Source organism: Mastigoproctus giganteus, chromosome 5 (genome assembly GCF_048544385.1).
Source record: "Mastigoproctus giganteus isolate SK-2022 chromosome 5, ASM4854438v1, whole genome shotgun sequence".
NCBI classification, from domain to species: domain Eukaryota; kingdom Metazoa; phylum Arthropoda; class Arachnida; order Uropygi; family Thelyphonidae; genus Mastigoproctus; species Mastigoproctus giganteus.
In genome coordinates, this window is record NC_143579.1 from 71,428,594 (window position 1) to 71,456,380 (window position 27,787).

Genomic DNA, 27,787 nt, shown 5'->3' on the forward strand with positions numbered 1-27,787 from the left:
CACATTATATTAGTATCCTTTTAAGAATTATTTCTTAAAATATTTGGTTATTTTTTGTTGTACACAGGATTTTACTGTTTCATAAAAACGTTCGCATTTGTTTAAACACTCAAATATATTTTCTGGCACATTTTCTTCACACTGAAGGTCTCGACGCAATGTTTCAAATGTTGCCAACATTTCATGTTTGGAAGGTTTAATATTACCCTCTTTGCCTTCGTTGCCCTCATTTTCATCCAACTCACACTGATATCGTCACTAGTTCTTTGAATACTCTCCAAAATGTTGGATTCACTTGGATATTCAGCTTTCAATCAAGACATCATTATCAACTCCTAAAAATTTGTCAAGAATAATTTCTCCACTGATCAAACCTTTCACTTGGAGTTCTTCCAAAGATTGCTCAATATCTTGTAGTAGTTCATCCTCTCGTTGCTGTTAACCGGCATTTTAGCAAAACCTGCTTTCGCAAAACAATTCTTAATCTTCATTTCTGTCACATCTTGACTCCACACTTTCGGCAACTCTGATATTCACATTCGAAAATCTATAACAGAATCTATAGGTTGGTTAGTTTCTATTCTCAGTATAATTTTTTTAGTGTGCACCTCTGGTAGCGCATTTTCGAATTCTTGATAATGCCCTTGTCCATTGGCTGCAGTTTAGACAAAGTATTTGGAGGGAAGAAAACAGGCTTCACACTTGTAAGTTTCAAAATTACCGAGTGAAGATGGGCAGGGCAGTTGTTGACTATCAACGTGATTTTTCTGTTTTCTTTCGTCATCTTTCTATTGAAATTTAAAATCCACTGTTTAAAAATTTCACTTGTCATCCAAGATTTTTTGTTGTAGTTGTAGTCTAACTCAAAGGACTTTATATCTTCAAAACATCAGGGTTGTTTACTTTTGCCTATTACCAAAAGTTTCAGTTTTCCATTACCAGCCATATTTGCACCGACCAAATCTGTAATTCTCTCCTTACTATTTTCACCATCTAAACATTTATCATCTGTAAAAGTAGTTTTTTTTTGGCAAACATTTAAAAAATAGACCTATTTCATCAACATCAAATGTCTTTGGGCTCATAGTCTATAACTTTTTTCAAAACTGTTTCTTTCTAATGGCAACAGTCTTTTTCGATTACAACTCCACTTTCACCAGAAATAACTTTTTCGAGTTTTTAAATTTGTCCAACCAACCATAACTGGCTTGGAATGTTTTATACTCCAGAATAGCCGCGTACTCCATTTATTAATGGTCCTGACATAAGCGTGTTTTGGTATCGAATCAACTTTACTCACTTAAAAACGACTTCATCTACATCTTCATACAGGCATAATTTTGCACACTTCTGAATGGGTCTCGTTTCCTTGAACAGTCTGAGATTCAAAACATGGTTTTTCAGAATGGTTGGCACGCTACTGGCAGGGATACCAAATTTTAAAGCGATGTCTTTTTTTTTTTTTTTCTTAACCCCCCCAATCTACACTATTAAGTACATCTACTTTTTTCTATTGCATTCCTCTTAGACATTGTAGGATTACTTGCACAGCAGCTAAAACAAAACTGATTTAGGGACCACTCATACCTACCATTAAACAGAAACAGGTGAAATTTAGTGAAAGTGTGCTTGATTCATTTCTGTGAAACAACGGATAGATTTCTGTGATAAAGGAAAATCACTTTCTCCCAATTCTCTAATAGGGTACTTACAGTAGAAAACAAGTTGACCAGAGCCAATGTCCACGTCAGGAATATGCCTTAATCTTTGTCAATGGTTGTGGACACATAGCAGTTGACCAGCATGACTTCTCAAAACAGTAGAGGTGGTTGTATAGGTTTTATGAGCACCACTAAATTATGGGATGTTTTAGCTCTAATTCTTAACCCTTTTAGCTCTTAAATCCTGCTTTCTACAGCATCAGCTTTTGCCTAAAGACCAGAGGTTTAAACAATGTGTACCCAGGCACAGCCACATTAAGAATTAGGTGGCAGTGACCCAGGTCTCTTGAAATTAGTTTGTTGTATGGAAATTTTCTTTGTTATACGGAACCTATTTTCAATGTAATGACAAAGGGGAAATAAAAAAAAATTCGCTATATGGAAGTTCGTCAAAGAGAGGTCTAACTGCATACATACATATATATATATATATACAGGCATACCTCGGTTAACGTTACCTCTGATAACGAAGCTTCGATATAACGAAGTCGGCAATTTCAAGGCCCATTTAACAAAAAAAAAAAAATATTCCAGTTTAATCACCTGAAATCTAAACAAACTGAAGAAATTACGGAAACCTTTGGGGCTTCTCGTGGTTGGTTCGAGAAATTTAAAAAACGGTCCAGGATTCATAGTGTAAAATTAACAGGAGAAGCTGCAAATAAGTTTCCAGAAAAACTAAAGGAAATAATTGAATGTGAAAATTTTCCAAATTTGGTGTTCAATGTTGACGAAAGCGGTTTGTTCTGGAAATGGCTACCAACAAAAAGCTTCATTTCTATTGAAGAAAAATCAGCTGCTGGGTTCAAAGCAGCCAAAGACCGTTTAATGTTACTCTTTGGATCAAATGCCTCTGGCGATTATAAATTAAAATTGTTATTAGTTTACCATTCAGAAAATCCGAAGGCGTTAAAAGGTAACATAAAAATAAATTTACCTGTAATATGGAAAGCAAATAGAAAAGCGTGGGTTACCAAGGAGTTATTTACTGATTGGTTTGTTAACCACTTTTGTCCTGAAGTAAAACGGTATTGTCAAAAAAAAACAACTTTGAAGAAAAAGCTCTTTTGTTGTTAGACAATGCTCCGGGACATCCTACTGATCTTAACACGGACACATGCATTCCTGTCAAAGTTGTTTCTTCCAGCAAACACAACTTCCCTGATTCAACCATTGGATGAGGGAGTAATAGCATCATTTAAAGCTTATTATCTGCGTCGAACATTAAGCAGTTTAACTGAACTAGAGGATAAAGAGGAAATGACAGTTAAAACTTTTTGGAAAAACTACACCATTAAAAACGCAATTGAAAATATTGATAGTTCTTGGAAAGAAGTCACTAAGAAATGCTTAAATGGAGTTTGGTGCAAAATATGGCCAGAAGTTGTACTAGAAGAAGAAAATAACATCCAAGAAATTAGAAATGAAGTTATCCAGATGGCTCAATCAATAGGTTTCGAAAATGTCGATGAAGAGGATGTTAGAAATTTATTGAATGCAGAAAATGATGGTTTTTCAGTGGAAGATTTAGAAAACCTTGTTAGCAACGAAGACAAAGATAATGAAGACGAAGTTAAAGGAGTTCCTGCCGAAAAAGTGTTAACAACCAAAGATTTAAAAAGGTGCTTAAATGACATTGAAAACGTTTTAAATTTTTTTAGTGAAAATGATCCTGATTTAGGAAGAAGTGTTATTGTTAAGCGATCAGTGTTAAATGCAATAACTCCGTATAGGCAATTGTTAAATGAAAGAGAAAAAAAGCATAAGCAATCAACTTTAGACTCATATTTTAAAATGTGATTTCACTTTGTATGTAAGTTGACCGTTTATTTAATAAAACTTTTCTTTGTTCGAAAAAAAAAAAAGCTTTTCATTTTCTTTACATAGGAACGTATCCCTATTCTGGCCATAGTATTTTTACCTCTGAAAACGAAGTTTCGCTTAATGAAGTAATTTCGTGGAACACATCCTATTCGTTATTCGAGGTATGCCTGTATATATAAATAAAACTGTAAAAATAATAAGGTCGGAGAAAGAAAGGAAAGGAAAAGAATGACTATGAATACAAGTGGCTGCATAAGCGATATCCAATAACATGTCGTGTGACATATAGAAGCTATGTGTATAGCTGATGCTACAGATATGTGGTAGGAATATATGTTGAAAAAAAATTTAGAAAAATATTAAATATACAGCAAATATAGCCAAAATTACAAGTCAACAAATAATAAATTTAGACTGGTGCCACTTGACTGTGCTGAGCCAAAAAGGTCTGAAATATCACTAAAATGACACAATAAACCAACCATACAATAAAATAGATATAAGGCAAACAAAACAAGGAACAAAAAACAGGCGCCTGTTGCATCCAATCTCTCAGAGGATTCCGGATACAAACAGCCGTGAACAGCATTGCATTTTGAATGTAATGCAAATTACATTCAAACTGAGGTCATGGGGTTCAAATCCCGGACGAGCCTATTGTGGTAATTTTTTGGGTGTAAGAATGTGCTGATGCTATCGAGGCAGTGTTAGGTGGGTCGGAAAACTGCTAGCTTGGGAGAATCACAGACAAAAATTAACAATAGCCGCAGGCAGAGGTGAAAGTCATCCTTGCACTGCTTCTATTGTATTGACCAGCAGCCTGGAGAGCAGGTTGCTGGGGATTTCAAGAGCTGCTGGGAGTCATCATGGAACAAGTAAATACATGGGCTGTGTTAGGGTAACTAAGAGTAAGAACAGGTGCATGTACACCAAAGCTAGAAGTATAGTAAATAAATTTGAAGTGCTGATCAAGCCATAAAAGGCATATATTGTTGGGATATCAGAGACATGGTGTCACACAGATATAAGCAGTGAAGAACAGGAATATGGGTACAATATGTACAGAAAGGACAGACAGGGTAGGAAGGGAGGAGGGGTTATGCTGTTAGTTAAGAAACAAATAAAATCTAAGGAAGTGAATCCAGTTGATATGGGTGGACAATGCAATGTTGAGTCAGTTTGGTTTGACAGAAGAACTGGGAAAGGGAAAATGAGAGTAGGAGTGTGTTATAGGCCTACTGACTCTGATAAGTATAATGAAAAATTTTGCAGAGAAACAGAGTGGGCCAGTAAATCAGAATGTCCTGTAATGGGGGATTTTAACTTTCCAGATATTGACTGGAACTTGTGGGTTGGTCACTCGCACGCTAACAAGATTTTTGTGGATTTATTGGAGGATTGTTTTCTACAGCAACATGTTTGAGGGGGCAACCAGAGGAAGTAATACTTTTGATCTGATTATCAGCAGTGATTATTCATGCATTAACAATTTGCAGATAAAGGAACCACTAGGTTCCTTTATCTGCAAATCCAGGTGACAGTGATCACAGTGTTTCGATGTGGGATTTACATAAAGATGTAACTACCATCAAGGATAAAGGGAAGGGTTTTTGTTTACAGTGGTCTCAGACAGTTTTTAAATTCCATACAGTGGGATCAACTGATGATGTTTAAAACAGAGACCTCCAAATGGGATGCCTTCAAGGAATTAATCTTGGAAGCTACTAGGATTTTCATTCCAACTAAGAAATACTGTTCAAGATTTAAACCTAAACGGCTGTCAGATGAATTAACGAGGCTCGCAGTAGAGAAGAAAAACATGTGGGATGCATATAAATTATCAGGTGACACAGAAGCCTATGGCAGATATAAGCTAGTCTGTAATCAAGTCACAAAGGAGGTTAGGTAAGCGAAGGTTGATTACGAGAAATCCTTGGCAAAGGATGCAAAGAAAAACAACAAACACTTCTTTACTTGTGTAAATTCTACAAGGAAGGGTATGAATCAGATCAGTCCACTTGATGTTGGTGGTTCGACTGTTGATGATCCTGCTCAGATAGCTGACAAACTAAATGAGTATTCTGCATCTACATTCACACAAGAGGAATTCTCTAAGGAAGAGGAGGACAGAAGTTTACTGAACTCTAACAGGGAGCTAAATGATTTTGTAATAACAGAGAGCAGAGTGGAAGAGAAATTGTTGAATTTAAACATAAAAAAAAAGACACCTGGGGTGGATGGAAACTATCCAGTTATATCGAAGGAGGCAGCGAGGGAAGTTCGCAAACCCTTAGGCATAATTATAAGAGCATCCTTAGATTTTGGGGAAGGTCCCCATGGACTAGAGATATGGAAGACTACTGTACAAATTGGAGAAGTATGGCATTAAGGGCAAGTTGCTGCAATGGATAAAAGGTATGGTTGAGTGGGAGACAGCAGAATGGTAATAAATGGACACTGCTCTACATGGACTAATGTTATTAGTGGAGTCCACCATGGTTTGGTGCATTAACAAATTAAAAGTACTGCATATGAGTAGCAGTAACCCATGAGAAATGTATCAACCGTGTGGTTTGTTTGTTATTTGGTTTTTAGGAGCATTAGCAACTAAGGCCATATTGCTCCGGGAATAAGCGGTGATCATTCCTTGACCTTTCCGCATCCTTCGTATTTGGTGGTCACGGGCTCGAACCCCGGTCTAATCAAGAAGCGTGTGCTATGCACTGCTGCTCCTGCCCACCTGGCTACGGAGGCGCCAACCGTGTGGTACTACACTCAGTAAGGTGGAGAATGAAAAAGACCTGGGGCTATTTGTGCAGTCAGATATCTCTGAGCAATGCAGACAGGCTGCAGAGCAGGTAATGGAGGCGATTATCCCCTCGTATAAGGCAATGGTCACCCAACACCTTGAGTACTGTGTACAAGTCTTGAAGCCTCATTTTAGGAAGGATGTAGAGTTGCTAGAATGAGTATAGAGAAGGGCAACAAGATTGGTGAGAGGAACAAAGGAGTGCTCATACCAAGAGAGGCTTAAGTTCTGCAAGTTGCAACATCTGGAGACTGGGCATAGATTCAAATTGAGGAAAGACAGTTGTAGAATAGATGTGCAGAAGTTTGCCTTTAGCCAGTGGGTAGTTGATTGCTGGAACTGGCTTCCATCTGTTGTTGTGGAAGTTGACAGCTTAAATAAATTTAAGGCTGAACTAGACAAACATTTGGAGTGAACGGATGGGTGAAATGGGAAGTTTTTTTTTGGCTGATGCTATATAGATAAGCTTGCTTTCTTGCATCATATCCCTCAACTAATGCTAATGCTAACTTCCACAACGACAGATGGAAGTTTGTTTCAGCAATCAACCATTCACTGGCTAAAGGCAAATTTCCGCACATTTATTCTGCGACTGTCTTTCTTGAATTCGAATTTATGCCCCCACTCAAGTGCATAATCTGAGCAAGAGGAACAATTCCATCAGCATTGAGCTTGCTCAACCCATTCAAAGCCCTAAATACTTCAATCAGATCACATTACAGATGCCTAGTCTCCAGATGCTGCAATTTGCAGAATTTAAGCTTTCCTTGGAAAAAGCACCCCTTTGTTCCCCTCACTAATCTCTTTGCCCTACTCTGTATTCATTCCAGCAGCTCTACATCCTTCCTAAAATGAGGCCTCCAGACCTGCATGCAATACTCAAGTTGTGGCTTAACATCACCTTACACCAACAGTTAATTACCTCCTTAGAAGTTCTTATAAATCATTGACAAGATCCCATGGCTGCTCTGGCAGTCTGTCTGCACTGCTCTGAAAACTTCATATAAGACGGCACAATTACTCCCAGGTCTTTTTCATTCCCCACTGCCCTGAGTGTAGTACTGCATAGTTGGTACATTACTCTGGGGTTACTGCTATCCATATGCAGTATTTTGCATTTCTCAATGTTAAACTTCAGTTGCCACCTCTCAGCCCATCTGCCCAACTTTATTAGATCCTGTTGCAGCTGCATATTGTCTTTACTGTCACTAACAACCCTGACAACTTTTGTATCATCTGCAAACATGAACATTAAGCCCATTATACTTTCCTCAACATCATTGACAAACACAGAAAACAACAATGTGCCCAACATGGACCCCTCCAGTAACAACATTAGTCCACGAACAGCAGTGTCCATTTATTACCATTCTCTGCTGTCTCCCACTCAACCATACCTTTATCCTTTGCAGCAACTTGCCTTTAATGCCATACTGCTCCAATTTGTACAGCAGTCTTCCATATGCAACAGTATCAAAAGCTTTCCAGAAATCCAAGTACAGCATTCGCAGGGGTTATGTTCCTGAGAAATGCTGCGAATACCGAAAACGCGAATACTGAGTTATGGCTCCCATAGTAATAAAGGGGTTCCGTTCCAAAGTATGAAATATATAAGAAAAAGTAGTCTAAAATTTTGTCTATGTATGTATTATATGTACCTTCATAATATGACTATGTATAGACAGCACATAGTGAAATGCAAGCACATGGCATCGAAATGAAAATAAGAAACAATTTAATATTAAATGTAATATTTATTAGAAATTTCAAATCTTTCAAACCAGCGGCTTTGCTAACAAAAAAACTTATCCCGCCAGTGCTATCACCAGTTTCGCTAAAGTGTTGATAAAGGAGTTTTGCCTTTTCACGAATGATGAGTGAACTTAATGGAATTTTATTTTGAGTTTGGTCTTCTATCCACAGATTTAAAGCCTTTTCCATTTTTTCTAATTTAACTTCACGAGTTACAGAGCAAATTTTTGAAGCAATTAGCGCGTTTTCACGGACACTACGGCGGATTTTTTCTTCCGATTTCTTGATTGATCGTACCATTGACTCATTGATTTTATAATGTTTTGCCACTGAGGAGACACTTTCACCATTAGAAATTTTATCTAATAACTCAATTTTATTCGCTAATGTCATCACCTTCTTTGATCTTTTCACATTTCCCTTGTTATTCGTAGCCATATTTTTGTACGGGTTAGAAAGAACTTGTCCACAATAAAGTCACTTTCTTCCATTAACCCACTCGAAAAAGTCTGTTTTACACTGCAAAACGGTAGATTTATCACTTTTGTAAGCATATCAATTTATAAATTGATAAATTTATTCAGTTTATAAGCATATAAATTAAAAGCAAACGACGAAACCTTCCATGACAAGCGCATAACACATACTAAACAAGGATTAGCGAGAAACATCCACACTCGCGATTTTGTCACCCCTCTCCCACTGAGGGCTGTTTTGACCGGGAAAGATGATTTTAGCCACGCCCATGTTTTTTTATGGTGGAAAATGTTCACGGTGCTTTAAAATTCACATTTTTTTAGGTTTCATTTTATATTAAATCAGCGACCGCGAATACACGAAACCGCAAATAGCGGGGGTTTACTGTATATGATATCAGAATTATGTTTTGCATCCAGTTCCTTTGTGACCACATCGTAGCATCCAATAAAATTGGTCAGGCAAGATTTCTCCTTAAAAAATCCACGCTGTATCTGAACTGTAACTGTAGTCTGTCTAGATGATCCTGCATTGCTTCTTTAACCTTTGTAAGTCAGAATGCTGAACACTGCTTAAGATATCAAAATCATTTAATTCTTTTATAACTCCTAAGTTTTGATCAGCACATGACCATTTGTCTATTTCATTCATTCCTAATTTTAAACTGGGTTTGAATATGGGGCATTTTAACCTTCTTTAACCTTTAACTTTGTATATTTCAAGTTTCCTTCTGTACTTGTCAGTCTCCCAACTGAGGACCATTGTACATTAATTCTTTCTCATACTTAACAGCTTCTGGCAGGTCCTCACACTAAAATTAACAGAAGTGACTTCAAAACATTAACTGTTTATTTATATCTTTACCTTTAATGAAACCAAGAAGTGCTAGAACTTTATACAAAATTTCAAATTTGAAAATGATCCACTGCCAACTGATGAAATTTGTGCAACCTTTTATGAAGAACATAATTTTTCTGTGAATTCTTATGCATATAGTCACATGTGGTAATAAAGTACTTCCTGACGAAACAAATGAACAGAATCTTCTCTTGTTTTGGACTCACCGCAGTCTATGACTAAGTCAGAATCAACCCTCTGATTTTGTCTGCTGTGGTAATAAAATTACAAAATGGAAGTAAAAGATTAACATGCTAGTCTAACAAATTTATACATCACACTCTTCAACATATAGCAGAGTAACAACTTCAGTTAATGGATATGATATGAGGCACATTTGATTGAAGAGTTATGTTTGGATTGTGCAACACTTGCAAAACATATGCTGCAAAAGAAACAAGCAAAATGTTTTGTTCAAGTCAGAAGAGAGGAACACGAACATAACCTGCCTAGAGTTGTCAGGGTGCATGGATTGTCTAGGACTGCTTGATTTATGATTCTGAAGTTCTTTTTTGGGAGTTCATTAATTTTTCTTATTTCTAAACTTACTTTGAGTTCTGAACTGGATGCAGACATTAATGCCACTCACTAGTGATTGCTCATGGTACTTTTCAATTTGGCAACTATGAAAAAGTGCTGACATAGCTTTAGCCACCATTTCTAACCTCTTCTTTAAATAGCCTGGTTATAGGATGCTGCTGTTTTACCAGTGTAGTTAAATAGTAACCTAAAGACAGCCAACTTGTACACATATTTCACAACTTTTTTTCACATCAGTAGTATGTATTAATTGAAACCATCTCGATCTGTCTTTCCTGTTAGCAATTCTTTCTAGATAACAGCAGCAATTGTCCACCAAATATTTATAAATTTTCAGAGGAAGGCATGGAGTCCGCTTTTCAACACACATATTAATCATATGGTAATAAAGATAGTCTATTACATATTACCATTTACTCAATCTCTTCTTTTAATATGCTCACTAATTAAGTTTTCTGGCCTAATATAACAAGGGCATTATTAAAAATAAGTGCCACACAGTTTTCAAAATGAACCTTGCACAGGTTTCAGATGTATAGAAAATGCCCACTATTGAAACCCCAGATTCACCTTCCAACATTGGCACTGATAGGAAGACACTTTTAATTTGACAATTCTTTTTGTTAGGAAAAGGCATCACAATGGATACAGCTTGAAATCACTTTGATTACTGCCATCTGTATGGAAATGGAAGATATTTCAAAGCAATCAACATATATCCTCTTCTTCTCTATCAAATTTTGCTAACAATATCTGCTGTTTATATTCTTCAACAACCACAGTTTTTTTTACTATTAAGAAACATTTTTTAACGCTCACTTGCATGGTCAGCACAGCTCAGAGAGGAAGATGTTCTATGGTAAGCAATGCAAATAGGCATTCAGCATGTATGATACTATCGGGGCAATTTTTGTGGGGGAACACTCTGGGACAGCATTCTAGAGCATTAACTTTGTTTAAACAGACAAAAGGTGCAGGTATAATGAAATAGATGCTATACAGTGATGACATTTAATGTTCAAATAATAAAATGTTACTTAGATGTGTTTTTATATAATTTATAATAATGAAGAAAAGCTTAATTATTATCTTTTATGAGCACCTGTGCCTGAAGAAATGATTTAAAATTTTAGTAGAGCTACAGTCAAACATGGCTCCATGTTTGGCTGAATCACCATTCTGCATTAAGCAACCAAAGTAAAAGATGAATGGAGAGGGATCCAGGAGGGTCAGTGCATCCCAAAACCTATATATTTTTACAAAAAAAAAAAAAAAAAACTGGATACTATCATCTTTGCTTGAATGGGCAGAATTGCTATATCAATTTTTGCATTTCTTTCCCCTATATTGCATTTTTCTTATGCTTACCTCTTTACAAATATCGAAAGTGATGGACATTTATATTATCAGACAACAGTCACCATTCTATAGTTTGGTTGATTTAGTACTCCTGTATTATGTACTCACCAGAGAGAGTCTCAAACTCTAGGTTTTTATTTTGCCCGAGGTGTGCCCCTGAGTATTAAGTTTGAGACAATGGCACTTTAGTGCATTTCACATTCAGTTATTCTTAGTCTCACTGAACATTTCCAGAAGTTTCTATATCATAGATTCTGATGGTGTTTCACAAAAATCATGTTTAGTAGTTTTTAATAACTGTTTTGGGGTAACATGAACATAATCCTATGTGCTGAATGACAAACTATCACAAATATTACTTGTAAATTTCTTGTCTTCAGCACTCTTCCTTTTACTCAAAATTATTCAAATTTTAAATGATTACCTTGTACTCAAGCTGGTCCAAGAAATTGTGCATTATATTTTGAATAAAAATCAAAGGATGCCAAAGCCACTGCTTCCTCTGACAGCTACTATAAATATTCACTAAATTTTTTGAGTGCTACAAGAGATACAGTAAGGTCTATTCATTTATGTGAAGAAGAATGCTCAACAAAAATTTCAAACCCTAGTAACGAGATCTGGCAGCTACAGAAGTCTGAAAACAAGCTTTAAACATGCACATGCATGCCCGCATCTGTTTTTAGAGGAATTTCTTCAAGCAGAATTCTTCTCAATAGCTGTATCTTTAGATACAGCTGTTGAGAAGAATACAAACACCTGGTATCCTTTGAAATTGAGAAGAATATACAAACAACTGGTATACTTTTGGAGGCAAGCCTCCAAGGAAAATTATTACTAGCTCCAAGAGTTTCTTTACAATCCCTTGCAACATGATGTCTGTAACTGATGTAAAGCAAAAATGAGAGTATCTTCTGTTACATTCATTAAGGCTAAACTGACATACAAGTCTAGAATTCCTGTTCTGAATTTAGCAATATCAATTTCATAAGGGAAACTCTTGAAAAGACAAATATTCATATCTGAAGAATGGAAAACTCATTTCTCTTTGGCACCATTTCACTGATGCCCTCAAGGACAGTATAGATCTTACTTCAACTTCTGTTCCAATAATGTCCAAGTGCACTAGTTCTACTAGTGTTCAAAAAAGAGCTTGCATGTGGTCCAAGAGACCCCATTTCTTTAGATAGCTATGGATATTTCTTTAGCAATAGTATAGGAATTTTGTCAGGGACTAACAATAAGTGATGATCACTTATTGTTAGTCCCTGACAGTGTTGGCAGTTTTATTTACTGCATATTCTACAGTTTTCAGTCCACAATAGAAATTAATCCAATCTCAAAAAGGCATGGTTACTTACATCTTCCATCATGAAAGTCAAACAAGTAGATGTAGTAAAAATGATACAAAACAACTTCCTCAGCATATCAGTTGTAAATCGGAAACAATTGTGTAATTATTCTTGAAGAGTGATGATCCATATTTAGAATGCAAATATGTAATGATGGAGATTTTTCTGGTGTGTTATGTGTGATCTTATAAATTGCTCAATACAATATTTCAATTGCAGCAAGACTACAATTTGTAAACAATTTTTCCCGCCTAACTATTTAGAGGTTTACCCATTTCAAATGAAATATGTGCATTTGATAATGCTATTACTTCATGTTGCCACAATAGTTTCTAGCTAGTTAACATGCACAAAAAGTTGATTATCCATCTTTTTGTGTATGTGTTAAAAGCTGTTACACTCTTGTGATTGAGGGTATAGTGCTTTCTTATAATGGCGCATTATAGCCTTAGTTGCTAGTGCGCCAATAAAACCCAAATCAACAACAGCTTTCTTATAATGAAAGCACTATACCCTCTTGCAGATGTAATGAAGGTATTTTAAGATACATTCATTACATCTGCAAAATTTTTGCAGAATTTTTTTACATTTTTTTCAGTAATCAAAAAAATCTCTGCTTATTTTTGTTCAATAGTAGTAATAGTAGTGGCATGTGATGCAAGAAAGCAAGCATTATGAGCTTATGCAGCATCAGCCAAAAAAAAAAAAAATTACAAAACAATCCCCTCTAAATGTTTGTCCAGTTCCTCCTTAAATTTATTTAACCTATCAACTTCCACAACGACAGATGGAAGTTGTGTTCCAGCAATTAACCACCCGCTGGCTAAAGGCAAATTTCTGCACAGCTATTCTACATTTGTCCTTTCTCAATTTCAATTTATGGCCCCTTAGGTTCGTAATCTGAACAAGTGGAAGAATGACATCAGAATTTAGTTCAACCCATTCAAGGCCTTATACATCTCAATCAGATCACCTTGCAGGTACCTAGTCTCCAGCTGCTGCAATTTGCAGAACTTACGCCTCTCCTGTTAAGATGATCCCTTCATTCCCCTCACCAATCTTGTTGCCCTTCTCTGTACACGCTCAAGCAAATCTACATCCTTCCTAAAATGAGGCCTCCAGACCTGCACACAGTACTCAAGGCGTGGCCTGACCATTGCCTTATACAGAGGAACAATCACCTCCTTTTCCCTGCAAGCAAAATTCCTGTATATCATTGACAACACCCCATGACCTGCCCTGGCATCCTGTCTGCATTGCTCAGAAAACTTCATAGCTGATTGCACAATTACTCCCAGGTCTTTTTCATTTTCTACCACCTTAAGTGTAGTACCACACAGTTGGTACATTTCTCTGGGGTTACTTCTACCCATATGCAGTACTTTGCATTTTTCAAGGTTAAACTTCAGTAGCCACTTCTCAGCCCATCTGTCCAGATTTTCTAGATCCTATTTCAGTAACACAGTCATTAACAACCCTGCCAACCTTTGTATCATCTGCAAACTTCGATACTAAGCCTGATATACCTTCATCAATATCATTGATAAATATACAAAACAACAGTGGACCCAACACCGAACCCTGTGGGACTCCACTAATAACATTAATCCATGAAGAGCCGCACCCATTGATTACCACCCTCTGTCTTCTCCCACGTGACTATTCTTTTATCCATTTTAGCAACTTACCCTTAACAACATTCTGCTCCAATTTGTACAGTAGTCTTCCATGCACAACAGTGTCAAAAGCTTTCCTGAAATCCAAGTATATTCTTCTTCAAGAGGAGTGTTTCCATTTACAATGGGTTTCCTCAGCCTACAAGTTATTTCTTGTTAGGAATTTTTTCCCGCCATATAGTGCGGTTCAAGGTATCTTGGTCGGTTAAGCTTCGGGCTGTCATGCACTCCCGTATTCCATCCATCCATGTATATGATATCAAAATTATTTTTTGCATCCAGTTCCTTACAAAGGAACTGGATGCAAACAAACTCCTCAACAAACTCATGCATCTTTAACCAGTGACTCCATTATTTTACCCGGAACAGAAGTTAAACTTACAGGACTGTAATTGCTTGTATCACCCTTTGATCTCCTTTTGTGAATTGGGGACACATTTGCATATCTCCAGTCCGTGGTGACCTCCCCTGAGTCCAAGGATTCTCTCATAATTATGGCTAAGGGTTTGTTTACTTCCTTTAATATAACTGGATAGATCCCATCCACCTAGATGCCTTTCTTATGTTTAATGTCAACAATTTCTCCTCCACTTTGTTCTCAGTTATTACAAAATCATTAAGCACCCTGTTACAATTTGATAACCTTGTGGCATTTTCAAACCTTAATAACTCCTCATGTGTGAATGTAGATGCAAAATACTCATTCAGTTTGTTTGCTATCTGAGCAGGATCATCAACAGTTGAACCATCGATATCAAGTGGATATCGATGAAAATACGAAAATATGAAAACAAGAATGATTAATAATTAAGTTATTAGAATGTTAAAAATAAGTTTTATTAAAGAATTTCTCTTTACTTTAATAATAGAGTTTATACCTTTTCTTTTATTTTTTCCCAGATCACTCTTGTCATTTCATCTCCATCGAGTTCTACCACTGGTTTCTGAACCACTATTCTTTTATCATTTCCATCTGTTGAATGATAAAGATGAACACCATTATTAGCATTTAATGCAATTCCACTATAAATGTAAGCAGTATTACAATAACACCTTGTTTTACTGGACTATATATGGAAAAGGGGAGGGGCTGTCCAGGTTATACGTGAAAAGCCTGGAAGTTTAAGATAAAAGGCACATGGTACAGTTTATCCAAAAATAAATGCACTGTACTTAATCTGAAACTAAATAGGTATCATACTATACTTACCAGTTATTTACAATCAGATGCGTAAGAGCAGTGATGGATCTGGTGTGCCATGATGTTTTCAATAACACAGATACTGAAGAAGCAGAAGGCTTGAAGAAGTTATTGATTTTAAAACAGACTCAAACATATTAACAATTAGTTTTTCTCAATGTGTTGTGAGGGTGGAATGGTGATTGTTGTGTGCAGAGTGAAAGGGGGACTCGAGAGAAATTGCAGAGGACGTGTATTAGGTCGTAGGTATGGTATTCCTTTAAATCCTCAACACCAAGCCATGATGTAACTGGGATATCTCAGAGGTGTGATGTCAATATCATTTGTATCCAGTGCTGAAGCCAGGTTCTGTATTTGCCCTCTGAAACCATATAACGATTAAGTGAATTGTAACTGATTCGAGCGGTAGAGTCCATAAAGTACGTTGCAATGGTGAGATTATCAGCTGAGAGACAGAAGTAAAATACAAACACAATTTATTTAAAAAAAAGGAATATTAACATATTCATGAATATTAGACAAATATATTGCTTATAAACTAAGATAACCCAACATAAACGAGCGAACATTTACTTTTCCTCTAATCGAGACTCAAACATATTAACAATTAATTTGCCTAACAAGAAAGCTACTCTAGTATGATGCCTTAATTTGCCATCCAAATGTTTCAACAGTAGCTTTGTGATTGCTACCAACAATACTGAGATATGTACTGTGTAATTGTAAGATTGGGGTTTGATAGTATATGAGTTTTTAGTGATGGGTTGTGCACAAATAGTCTGGGAATGGAGAAAGCAGGTTTGCTCTTATAGGCAGCGGCAAAGTCTTATGGTCTTCTAAAAGGGTTTACAGGCTATACTAGCTTTGGGTGTCAGTGATGTGGGATAATGGATGGGTAGTAACAACAGAAAAATATGCCTTACTAGATTTAGTTGTAAGTGATATGCAATAGCTGGGTACAGTGATATGATATATTCCTTTCAGGCAATGGTTATATAGCCTATAACTCAGATGAGAGTTTGGTTATCAGCTGTTATGTCACAGCAACCTGAATGTCACTGACAAGGGTCAGTTCAGTCTGCATGTGTTGTTATAGCTAACATTTGACTGGGCAGAGCAGTTAAATCACATGACTCCATGTCCAAAGGCTAATTGATTTATCAATTTTGGAGAGAACTGATTGGCTGGGTTAGGTGTTTCTCTCTACATAAAAAGAACATTAGAACAAATGTCCTCAAGTGGGTCATAATAAATGGCTGCATATCATGATCAGAAATTGCATCGATTAATTGTGGCATCCATAAATTCTCTGACTAGCTTTTCTAGATCTCATTTTCCTCCATTCCCTTCTTTTTGCCGTTGGGGTCTTCAATCTCATTTTTTGGGTCTCCTGCAAACACGACCCCTAACTTCATTTAAAAATGATCTCTCGTAGCACTTCTTGCAGGTCACAATGATGCTTCTATACAAGATTGGAAAAGTGCTGGGTCGTAAAGCAAAACCTAATTTCCCACTCCAACAGTACAGCACATCCACATTAAGATGAGAAAGAAGGAGCATTGTCAAAGCTATGGGAAAGACATCAAGATTTTTGTCTGGATGTAGAAAAGGAATCAAGACATTTGATGCCTTTTCTACCCTGTATCAATACTATGGGAGGTATTTAGACGATGTTCTGGTTATTACTGATAGTAACACTATCCAAGACATTTTACATTCATTTAATAATATTCATCCTAGACTCAACTTTACATTGGAAAGGGAAAATACAGATACTAAGTCATTAAAATTTTCTGATCTTCCAATCAAAAAAATAGTGATGGAAAAAAAGTTGATGGTTCTCTTACACACCTACAACTGTGTAAAACAATATCTCTCAAATAGAAAAATCACAGTGCGAACACCATTCTGCCAGACAACATGCCAAGTATATAGAGGCTGCCCGGAGGACTCTGTACTGGGCCCACTGCTCTAGAACGTAGTCATGGATGACTTCATCCACCAGGATCTCGGATGCATAACCTCCCAGGCCTATGCTGACGATCTTGTCCTATTGCTGGCTGCAGACTCCAGAGCACAGCTGGAGGCATTGAGAAACCAGGCCCTCGTGACCCTACAAGACTGGGCTGCCCAAAACAACCTCCAAATATCACCAACAAAAACCTGCTCTATCCTGCTGAGAGGTCATCTCTACCTGAACCGACCACCACAAATCAAGATCCACAATACCACTGTCAAGTGTGTCACGCAACTCAAACACCTGGGACTTATCCTTGATGGAAATCTAACCTTCAAGCCACACCTCACCTACATCCAGTGGAAAATAAAAAGCTACTCAGCAATGGTCATCAGAGTTGCACGGAGGGACTGGGGACTCAAACGGAAAACCCTGTCTTTTCTACAAGACAGTATTCCTACTTGCCATAAGGAATACTGTCTTGTAGTATTCGCCGCTCTGGTGTGGTAAAGAAAAGCTACTATGGTACCAACCAGAGAAAACTCAAGAGCATACAACGCTCAATCCTACTGGCCATGCCGCACTGTCAGAACTCATGCCCTCCCCTGGACGTGGAGGTTGTGCAGTGTGTCATGCTCTACAACCTGACAAAAGGAAGATTGACCACCTTCATGGACCACGCCACTGACCCAGAAAACTCGAGACAACTCCAACCACTCCATTGAAAAATGGCAACTCTCCACATTCCTCAAACAGACCTGGCAACAACGCTGGAATGACACAACTAAAGGTGCAATAACAAAGAAATTCTTACCAGAGCTTGATAAAACCTATCCGGTACCATCCTGGTTCTCTTCACTACTTATCTCCTGACTGGTCATGGTGCAATCAAAGGGAAACTAATTACCCTAGGCTTGACTACAACCTGCTATGCTCCTGTGGCCTCCTGGAAACAAATAATGTACCACTGCCCACTATATGAAGACCTCTGCTGCATACTGATCGCAACCATCCATTTCAACCCGAAGCACCAAGAGTACTATCTTCTGGAATCAAAAGAAACATACAACGCCTTTACAAAATTCGTCCATGAGAGACGAAGAACAAGACTACCACCATAATAATATCGACTCTCCCAAAGAAAATGTCACCACTCATATGCCAAAGGAACTGACCACACCAACCTGACCCATGGAAATCAACCACAAATGGGATCTTCTCCCAATACATAAACTGGACCAGACATTAAAGTAAAATAAACCCCTCTGGTGTGGCCTCTCATTGCGTGGGTTAAGTTTTGCATCAGTGAGCCTTCATGACTATGAACATTGGATGGGACTCCTCCCATGAACGACCCTAACAACTTGGAAACCGAGACCAGGATGCTGTCCTAGTCACGATGATTTACTGGCCATCAACTGGCAGCTATTGCCAATGTGCCATACAGGCAACCTGAGCCGGCTCCCTTGCTGGCCACTATTCCTCCCCCAGATGGGGGAGGGGAATGGTACCTCCTGTCTCCTCCCATCCTTGCCGTCCCTCACTTGCCCTCCTGGTGGGGCATGGGCATGCCCCACTGATATCTGGAGCCATCTTGCCTATCACCCACAGCCTTCAGTCTCCTCCCCTCTCTATCTGTACATAAGCAATTACCCACAACTTCCAAACTTAATCACACCCTAAATTACCTTCACCCACCAATTTGGTCCTAAAATCAAGTGCTCTCCCCACTATGCGTGCGTATTTATCTACTACTAATTATTTATTTTTTTATTTTGTCTTTTTAATAAGTCATAGCCACTGAAATCTCAGGAAATTAGGTAGCAGGACCTGCCAGAGTAAATATCTAAATTACTGATGTACCTAGTCTGCCTCCATGGGGTGAAAGTAGGGCAAAGTAGGGCAATGTCGGGCCTCAAGCAGGGGTCTGGCAGCTAAATGGCCAGAGGAACAATGGTACACGACACTACACACCACAATATCGATACGCTCAAACCTCTGGCTTTTACAGCACACTGTATCACCTGACAAATAAACTACGTGGAGATGGGAGAAACCCCTGGTGCTGTTTGACTCTAAACACACTTTACACTTAAAAAAAAAAAAAAAAAAAATACCATATACATGTGTGGCCAAGGATGAGAATGCAGAGTTTCTGTAGGAAACAATGCTCTGAATAGAAAATCCAGTCTTATGCAATTTCACTTGACTGAAAAGTGCACGAATGTTGTATGTTCTGGCTTTCAATACCTTTAACTGAACCATAGTAATGTAGTCATTTTTTTGATACATGGTTACGTCTTATTGTACTGATTGACCAAATTGGTAAACAGTGCCAGGTCTAATTATAAATAGAATTGTCGATACCACACTATCTATTTATTTATGTTATTTCTTTTATGTTATTCACCACTTGGTTAACTTGTCGAATAAATAAATATCTTTCTGTGGGACGTTACGAAGTCCAAATCCTAATGGCTGCAACAAAGCAAGCTCATACGCTTGCTTTCTTTCGTCGTAAGTGGTAGTATTTAATACAATCAAATCTAACTTATTTATATATTCAGATTTATCGAGTATTACAACTGTATCTCCTTTATATTAGCGCCTCCGTAGCCAGGTGGGCAGGAGCAGCAGTGCGTAGCACTCGCTTCTTGGTTATACCGGGGTTCGAGCCTCTGACCACTGAATACAGAGGATGCGGAAAGGTCAGGGAATGACCACCGCATATCCCTGCAGCAATATGGCCTTAGTTGCTAATGCTCCTAAAAACCAAATAACAATACAATCTCCTTTATATGCTCTCTGAATAATAATGTCTTTATTTTCCCGAAGTTCACATAAAGCTGAACTGTCTTGTCTATTCAATTTAGGAAGTCGCATTTCTTTTATTTTATTCACTACTTGGTTAACTTATCGAATATATAAATCTTTCTGTGGGATGTTATGAAGTCCAAATTCAATATTTGCATGCACTGTTTTTTTAGGTAGCTTGAGAGGGGGTAAATTATAATTCAATCCTTTGGATAAAAGTGAAATCTGGTCCTGCAATAGAGTACGCGAGGAAAGATTTTTAACCTGTTGATATGTAGGTTTGTTTCACGCTCGGCGAGGGGGTCTATGCAAACAATAAATCGAACCAAGATACAAGCTAAGGATAGGATACAAAAAAACCACACCATCCAACAATAGCAGCACCAAAAAATACTTTATTTCTGTTTCATATGTTGAACAGTGGCACAAACAGCTTAAGAGATTTTTTAAAGATACCGAATTTAAAACTGTGGCCTGACCAATACAGAAATTACACGCTATATTAAACAATCGCTCAGTCCTTTCCTCATTTGCAACACAAATAAATTACCCGGTATACAATATTTCTTGCAGCGATTGCGACTTGTCTTATCAAGGATCCACGCGGTTCCCTACAAATTACTGACTATTTCATTCACTTCCTTTCTCTCTGGGTATAACCTATCGATATACAATTATGGGGGATTTTTTGAACAGCTTGGTGCAAAATTACAGATTAACACTAAGATACTCAGCCCAAAGTTATCATATTTCTTTTCAAAAATATTGCCTTCAAAACAACATTGTTCCGAAGTTTGCCAGGGTCAATTTAAATCAAAAAATTTCAGGCATGAAGCAACTAGCACTAGTCACATCGGGTATTATAGTTAAACTTGCCTTAAAATCTCAGTATTCTAATAAACAAAAATGCCTTTTCCAGGTTAGAAAACTTTGCAACAAATTAAAAAATTATTATCTACATCCTAATGATCGGTCTGTACTGAAGACTTCCATAGATTTGTGACGTGAAGCACAGGCCTCAGAAATAAAAAACAGACATCAACAAATTGAATATGTTATCGGGAGTTTTAAGACAGGTTCATACGAGTTCAAACACATTATTGCGAGCTTTTGACCAAGTTTATACGATTTTGGTGATGACCCACATACGTGCTAACGCAGAATGCTTCAGCTAGTTTGCGAACACCCCGCCCAACGTGCAATGAACCTGCATATCAACAGGTTACAAATCTTTCCTGGAATCTGGTCACCTTTTTCGCTTGGATAATAAAAAGTGAAGATTTTCGCTTATTTTTATCCAAAGAATTCAATATAATTTCAACCCTCGCAAGATGCCTAAAAAACAGTGCACAATTGATATTGAATTCGGACTTCGTAACGTCCCACAAAAAGATTTATTTATTCAACAAGTTAACCAAGTGGTGAATAACGTAAAAGAAATGCAACTTCCTATATTGAATAGACAAGACAGTTCAGCTTTATGTGAACTTTGGGAAAGTAAAGACATTATTATTCAGAGACCAGATAAAGGAGATGCAGTTGTAATACTCGATAAATCTGATTATATAAATAAGTTAGATTCAATTGTATCAGATACCTCCACTTACCTTGATTGGTTTTGGTTTTTTTTAGGAGCATTAGCAACTAAGGCCATATTGCTCCAGGGATATGCAGTGGTAATTTCCTGACCTTTCTGCATCCTTCGTATTTGGTGGTCACGGGCTCGAACCACGGTCTAATCAAGAAGCGTGTGCTACACACTGCTGCTCCTGCCCACCTGGCTACGGAGGCGCCTACTTACCTTGAAGTAGACCCGGCAATATTTACCAATTTGGCCAATCAGTACAATAAGACGTTAACCATGTATCGAAAAAAATGACTGCATTACTATGTCTTGGTTAAAGGAATTGAAGGCCAGGACATACAATATCCCAGCACTTTTTTGGGCAGGTAAAACTGCATAAAACCAGATTTCCTATTCACCACATCGTTTCTTACAGGAACTTTGTGTTTTCATCCTCAGCCAAACAAGTATATAATGTTATAAAACCCTTTAGACAAGCAATACAATTTGGGATAAAAAAACTACGATACATTATTTAATAACCTTAAGGACTATAGCCTTGACGATAGTAATAATCTATTCTCACTGGATGTTACTTTGTTATATATGCATTGAATACACATTAGATATCCTCTGGGATATGTTAAATGATAACTCTATACCAGGGGTGGCCAACAAGTCGATCGCGATCTACCAGTCAATCGCGGATTTAATTTCGGTCGATCACGACGAATTTTAAATAATAGTCATCCCTCGATTTGTGCAATGTAATTTTTGAGATGGTAGATCGCGGCACATTTTGAAGGAAAAAAGTAGATCGCATCACAAATTAAGTAGGCCACTCCTGCTGTATACCAATTAATTATACGAAGCTTCCTATTAAAGAAAATTTTCACTTGATTTAACTCTTAGTTGATTCTGTATAAGCTTGCTTTCTTGCATCATGTGTCTCTACTAATGCTAATTTCTTTTAGCTTGGCATCCTACGTAATTAACATGACACCCAAGTTCACATTACTGATTCTCAATAATTGTCTTAATGTTATATTACATTCTCTTATATAGCTACCTTGCACTTTGAGATGTAATTCTCTAACATATTTTATTATTATATGTTCCATCTTTACAGTCAAATACACTCTTATAATAATATATTTTAGTATTTTTTTTTTTTTTTTTTAATAAAACCCCCAAACATGAAAGGTATAAGAACCTATATAGTATTAGTATCGTGCACGAGTTGAAGGTTGAGAAGATGAAAGAAAGTAATTATTGACATTATACTTAAATTTCTGAGACTGTAAAAAATATTAATATTTTCAGGAAATGTGTGAAGAGAGAGATTGTTCCCAAAAATGGAGGTTAAAGGAATAAATGAGGAGGAAGAAAAGTTGGTTCTGTGAGTCTGCAGTTGCACAGTAAAAAGATGCTGACTGGCTTGGATGGGATATTATAGAAGCCATTTTAGAAAATTAGTGCCCATGGAAGTATCTACAGAAAAGGCATGCAGCAGAAACAGAACATTTGTGAGACAGAGTAGAGAGAGACTTTGTTAGAGATGGGTTATAAATTAACTAACTCTCCTCTTTTGAATGGAGTCTAGAAGCCTGAGATGGGGGCATTGCCTCCAGACATGGGAACAATATTACATGGTAGGTCAGATCTGAGATTTGTGCAGAGTAAGTAGCTGTTTAGAAGAAAAGTAACACTGCGAGCAAAATAGAAAATCTAGTTTTTTAGGTGCAGAAAAATGTTTGTGATGTACTTATGCCAAGTGAGATTAGAAGTCAGGGTATCCCTAATAGAGATTTGTACAGAGTAAGTAGCTGTTTAGAAGAAAAGTAACACTGCGAGCAAAATAGAAAATCCAGTTTTTTAGGTGCAGAAAAAGCAATGTTTGTGATGTACTTATGCCAAGTGAGATTAGAAGTCAGGGTATCCCTAATAGAGACATACGATCTTGTCTAGAAATCTTAGCATTGTCGAAGATAAGCACAGAAGCAAAAGCAGGGCTGTGTTAATGCTACGGCCAAACCGGCCATGGTCGGGGGCCTCACTTTCAGCGTAAATATATTCTAAAGTAGTGATAAAAATTTATAATAATAACCAAGAAAACGTTTAATATAAAAGCATACTTAAACTTAACATGTTAAGTGTTTAAATTTTATTATTATACCGTCAGTTCTGCTATAATGCAGTACACGTGTTCCTAAAAATCTCCATGTTACGGTATTTCACACATTAAAAACAACAGGGCTTATAGGAACAATAGGAATGGGGCAGAGCACCCAAAAAAAAAAAAAAAAAAATATTCAGTCTAGTAAGTAACACATTAAAAAAGTTAGAAACTCAATAAAATTGCTAACACAGGTTTAAACACCTTAAATTTCCAATAAATAAATAAATATTACAGTAAATATAGCACTTTACCTTTACAAGATATGAAGTTTGTTTGTTTGATATTTCTGTTCACTGACATTTTAATTTTTTTTTGGATTGTAAAATTTAAAACAGTAAAAACGATAAGCAATCAATAACAACGAATATGGGATGCACAAGTGAGGCAAGTTTAAAACCTCCAGAAATGGGCTGCTCTGCTAAATGGCTCATGAAATTTCTGTTCGAACAGAAAAATGCGCACTCCTAAAAACATGAGTCGGCCTACAATATCACATGTTATCTTGTGAATACAGCAAATGACAAAAGTGTCTCCAACCAATACAACTACAGTAAATGAGAAATATAGCTCTCACATATTTGACATTTTTTCAGCTTTGTAAACTTATATGTATTGCTGAGCAGGTCGCTACGTTCAGCTTGGAGCTGGGTTTTGCGTTCATCTGGTGTTACTCGCAGACGAAATCACACACGAGCAAATGCTAAAATCACATTATACTTGCATTATTTCCTAATATATCAATCGCGTTGCGAAAATGTGCATTATAGCAGAACTGACTGTACCTTTTTATTGCACAATAAATAAGTTAAAAGTTTCTATTAAAATTGTTTTTATTATTACTTTATTTTTCAAGTCTTAACATTTTTGACCTCTTATTTTACATTTTTATCAAGGAATTATTATTCACAATATAAATATAAATATCTATGTAGAATTTGTATTTATATGTATGTGCAATATACACTGTGCTGCCACTTTATTAGGCACACCTACCTAGTAGCGTGTTGAGCCTCCTTTAGCCTTCAAAACAGCTTGAATTCATCTAGGCATGAATTGAACAAGATGCTGAAAACGTTGTGCAGGAATGGAGTACCATGCAGACACAAGTGTGTCACGCAGTTCCTTGAGATTCGACGAAGGTGTAGGCCTGCAGCGGAACAGCCCTTTCCAGCTCATCCCAAAGATGTTCAATAGGATTGAGATCTGTGGACTCAGCGGGCCACTGCAGCAAAGAAAAGCCATTGTCATGTTCCTTGAACCATTCCATAGTGATTCAGGCTTTGTGCACCGGCGCACTATCCTGCTGGAAGTAACCATCTGACTGAGGATAAACTGTCAACATGAACGGATGCACTTGGTCAGCAACAACGTGGCATTCAGACGTGTATCTATGGGTATCAATGGAACCAACATGTGCCAAGAAAACATTCCCCACACCATAACACTGCCCCCACCATCTTGCACAGTAGTTGTCAGATATGACGGGTCTACGGATTCATGTTGTTTTCGCCAAATTCTGAGCCTTCCATCAACATGATGCGCCAGGAACTTCGACTCGTCAGACCAAGCAACCTCTCTCACCAACAAGCGATTTTCTTCCACAGGAGTGCCATTGAGAGGATGTTTTTTGTTTGTTGCACCATTCTCGATACACCCTTGAAACTGTGGTTGGTGAAAAATTCAGGAGAACTGCCGTTTCAGAGATGCTTTGTTCAGCACGTCTTGCACCTACTATCATGTCACGTTCTAAGTCCATTAGATCACTCCTTTTCCCCATTCCTGCTACAGTTTGTACGTTTAACCAATACTAGAAAGGTTCTTCTGCTGCATTTATATCCACAACTGTGGTCATGTGACTTGCAACGTTGTGGGACAAACCATTTGTGTGCACATAATTAAGTGGAAGCACAGTGTGTATATATATATATACAGGGTGCAGAGAAACTCTACCAACAAACTTGAACAGGTGATAGATGGTACCAAAAGAAACATTTTTTGTCAAGTAAACATAGGTCATAAATGAGTCGTATAGCATCTATTAAAGGGTTGTAAAAATCAAAACAGCACATTCAATAATTTAATGTTGTTTAATGCATACGAATCATTTGCTGTTGCACACAAAGCAGAAAAAACAATTCATATTTGGTCACCAGTTTGAGCACTTCATAAGAAGTGCTCAAACTGGTGACCATGATGTTCAGTGAATAACTCACATCATTGACCTCCACTGGCATTTCATACACAAGAGTCTTCATGTATCCCCAGAAGAAAAAGTCCAAACAAGTCAGATCAGGTGACCTTGCTGGCCAGGCTACAGGTCCACCTTGCCCAATCCATCGGCCTGGAAGGGTTGTATGTAAGTGTGCGCGTACACGTCTGTGAAAATGTGGTGGTGCGCCATCATGTTGGAACCACATTTGTGCTCGGACAATCACAGAAACATCCTCCAACAACTCTGGAAGTGTTTGCTCTAGGAAACGCAGAGTTGTCCATCTAAATGTGCAGGCAACATGTATGGTCCAACTAAAATGTTTCCCACAATGCCAGCCCATACATTGACCCTAAACCTGTGTTGGTAGCCATGTTCAACCATTGCATGGGGATTATTCTCTGCCCACACATGACTGTTGTGGCCGTTGAACAATCCCTCTTGGGTGAAACATGCCTCATCAGTGTAAATAACATTATTGGCAAAATCAGGCTGCAAGTTGATTTCCTGTAAAAATCAGTGGGAGAACTTGACACGTGGGCAAAGTCAACAAGTTCTAGTGCATGCACTTTCTGGCATCGGAAAAGATGTAGTCTGGCTTATGACCACACCAAACAAAGCTGCACACCCAATCGGCGTGCAACGGCACTTGTGCTGGTAGAAGGAGTATTAGCAAAGATCTGCAAAACCTATTCCTCAAATCAGGGTGTCCTAGCAGTGTGTCGACATCCAGTATCAAGCATATTCATACCGAAAGAGCCACTATCCCGCAATCTTTGGTGTATTGCAGCAAATGTTGTGTGGTGAGGCAACCTTCTGCCTAGGAAGCGTTCTTGATAAATCCTGTGAATCTATCTTCCGTTTCCATGTCTGTACCCGTACTGAACATAAAATTACATTATGTGTTTACGCTATTAGCAGAAGATATATACGTTGATGGTAGTCGTACGTTTGAGCACTGTGTTATGGATTGTTTTTTCTATTTTGTGTGCAACAGCATATGATTTGTTTGCATTAAACGACATTAAATTATTGAATGTATTGTTCGATTTTTACAACCCTTTAATAGCTTCTGCTGCTATAACGACACATTTACGACCTATGTTTACTTGACAAAAAAAAATATTTCATTTGGTAACCCCTATCACCTGCTCTTAGAGGGGGGCTTAGAGGGGAACAGTTATTCTGTGTGTTATCAGACACTCAGTCTAAAACACTGATGGATCCAATATCTTTCTATTACAGAAGATTCAGGAGAAGTCCGGTTGGCCTGCCTCCCTAAAATCCACTCATGCACACCTTCTCGATGGTAAGCCCTGTTATGTCACTTAGGTGGCAACTGTAGAGTGGTTCTCTTCAATTTTTCAAGTATTCTATTTTGTACACCCTTTCTTACTCCTTTCATATTAGCTCCGTTGTCATAGCCTTGTCCTCTAAGCCACTTTAACTCAAAATC

General features: G+C 37.6%; 1 protein-coding gene across 1 annotated transcript in view; it reads right to left on the minus strand.

Annotated features, from left to right (window-relative positions):
- The window catches only part of LOC150085479 (isocitrate dehydrogenase [NADP], mitochondrial-like), a 153,196-nt gene that overhangs the window by 103,195 nt on the left and 22,214 nt on the right, over positions 1 to 27,787 (minus strand). Inside the window, exon 2 of the mRNA XM_090374064.1 lies at positions 15,286 to 15,380. Coding sequence (XP_090230190.1) covers positions 15,286 to 15,380 — 95 coding nt within the window. The remainder of the gene's footprint in view (positions 1 to 15,285; positions 15,381 to 27,787) is intronic.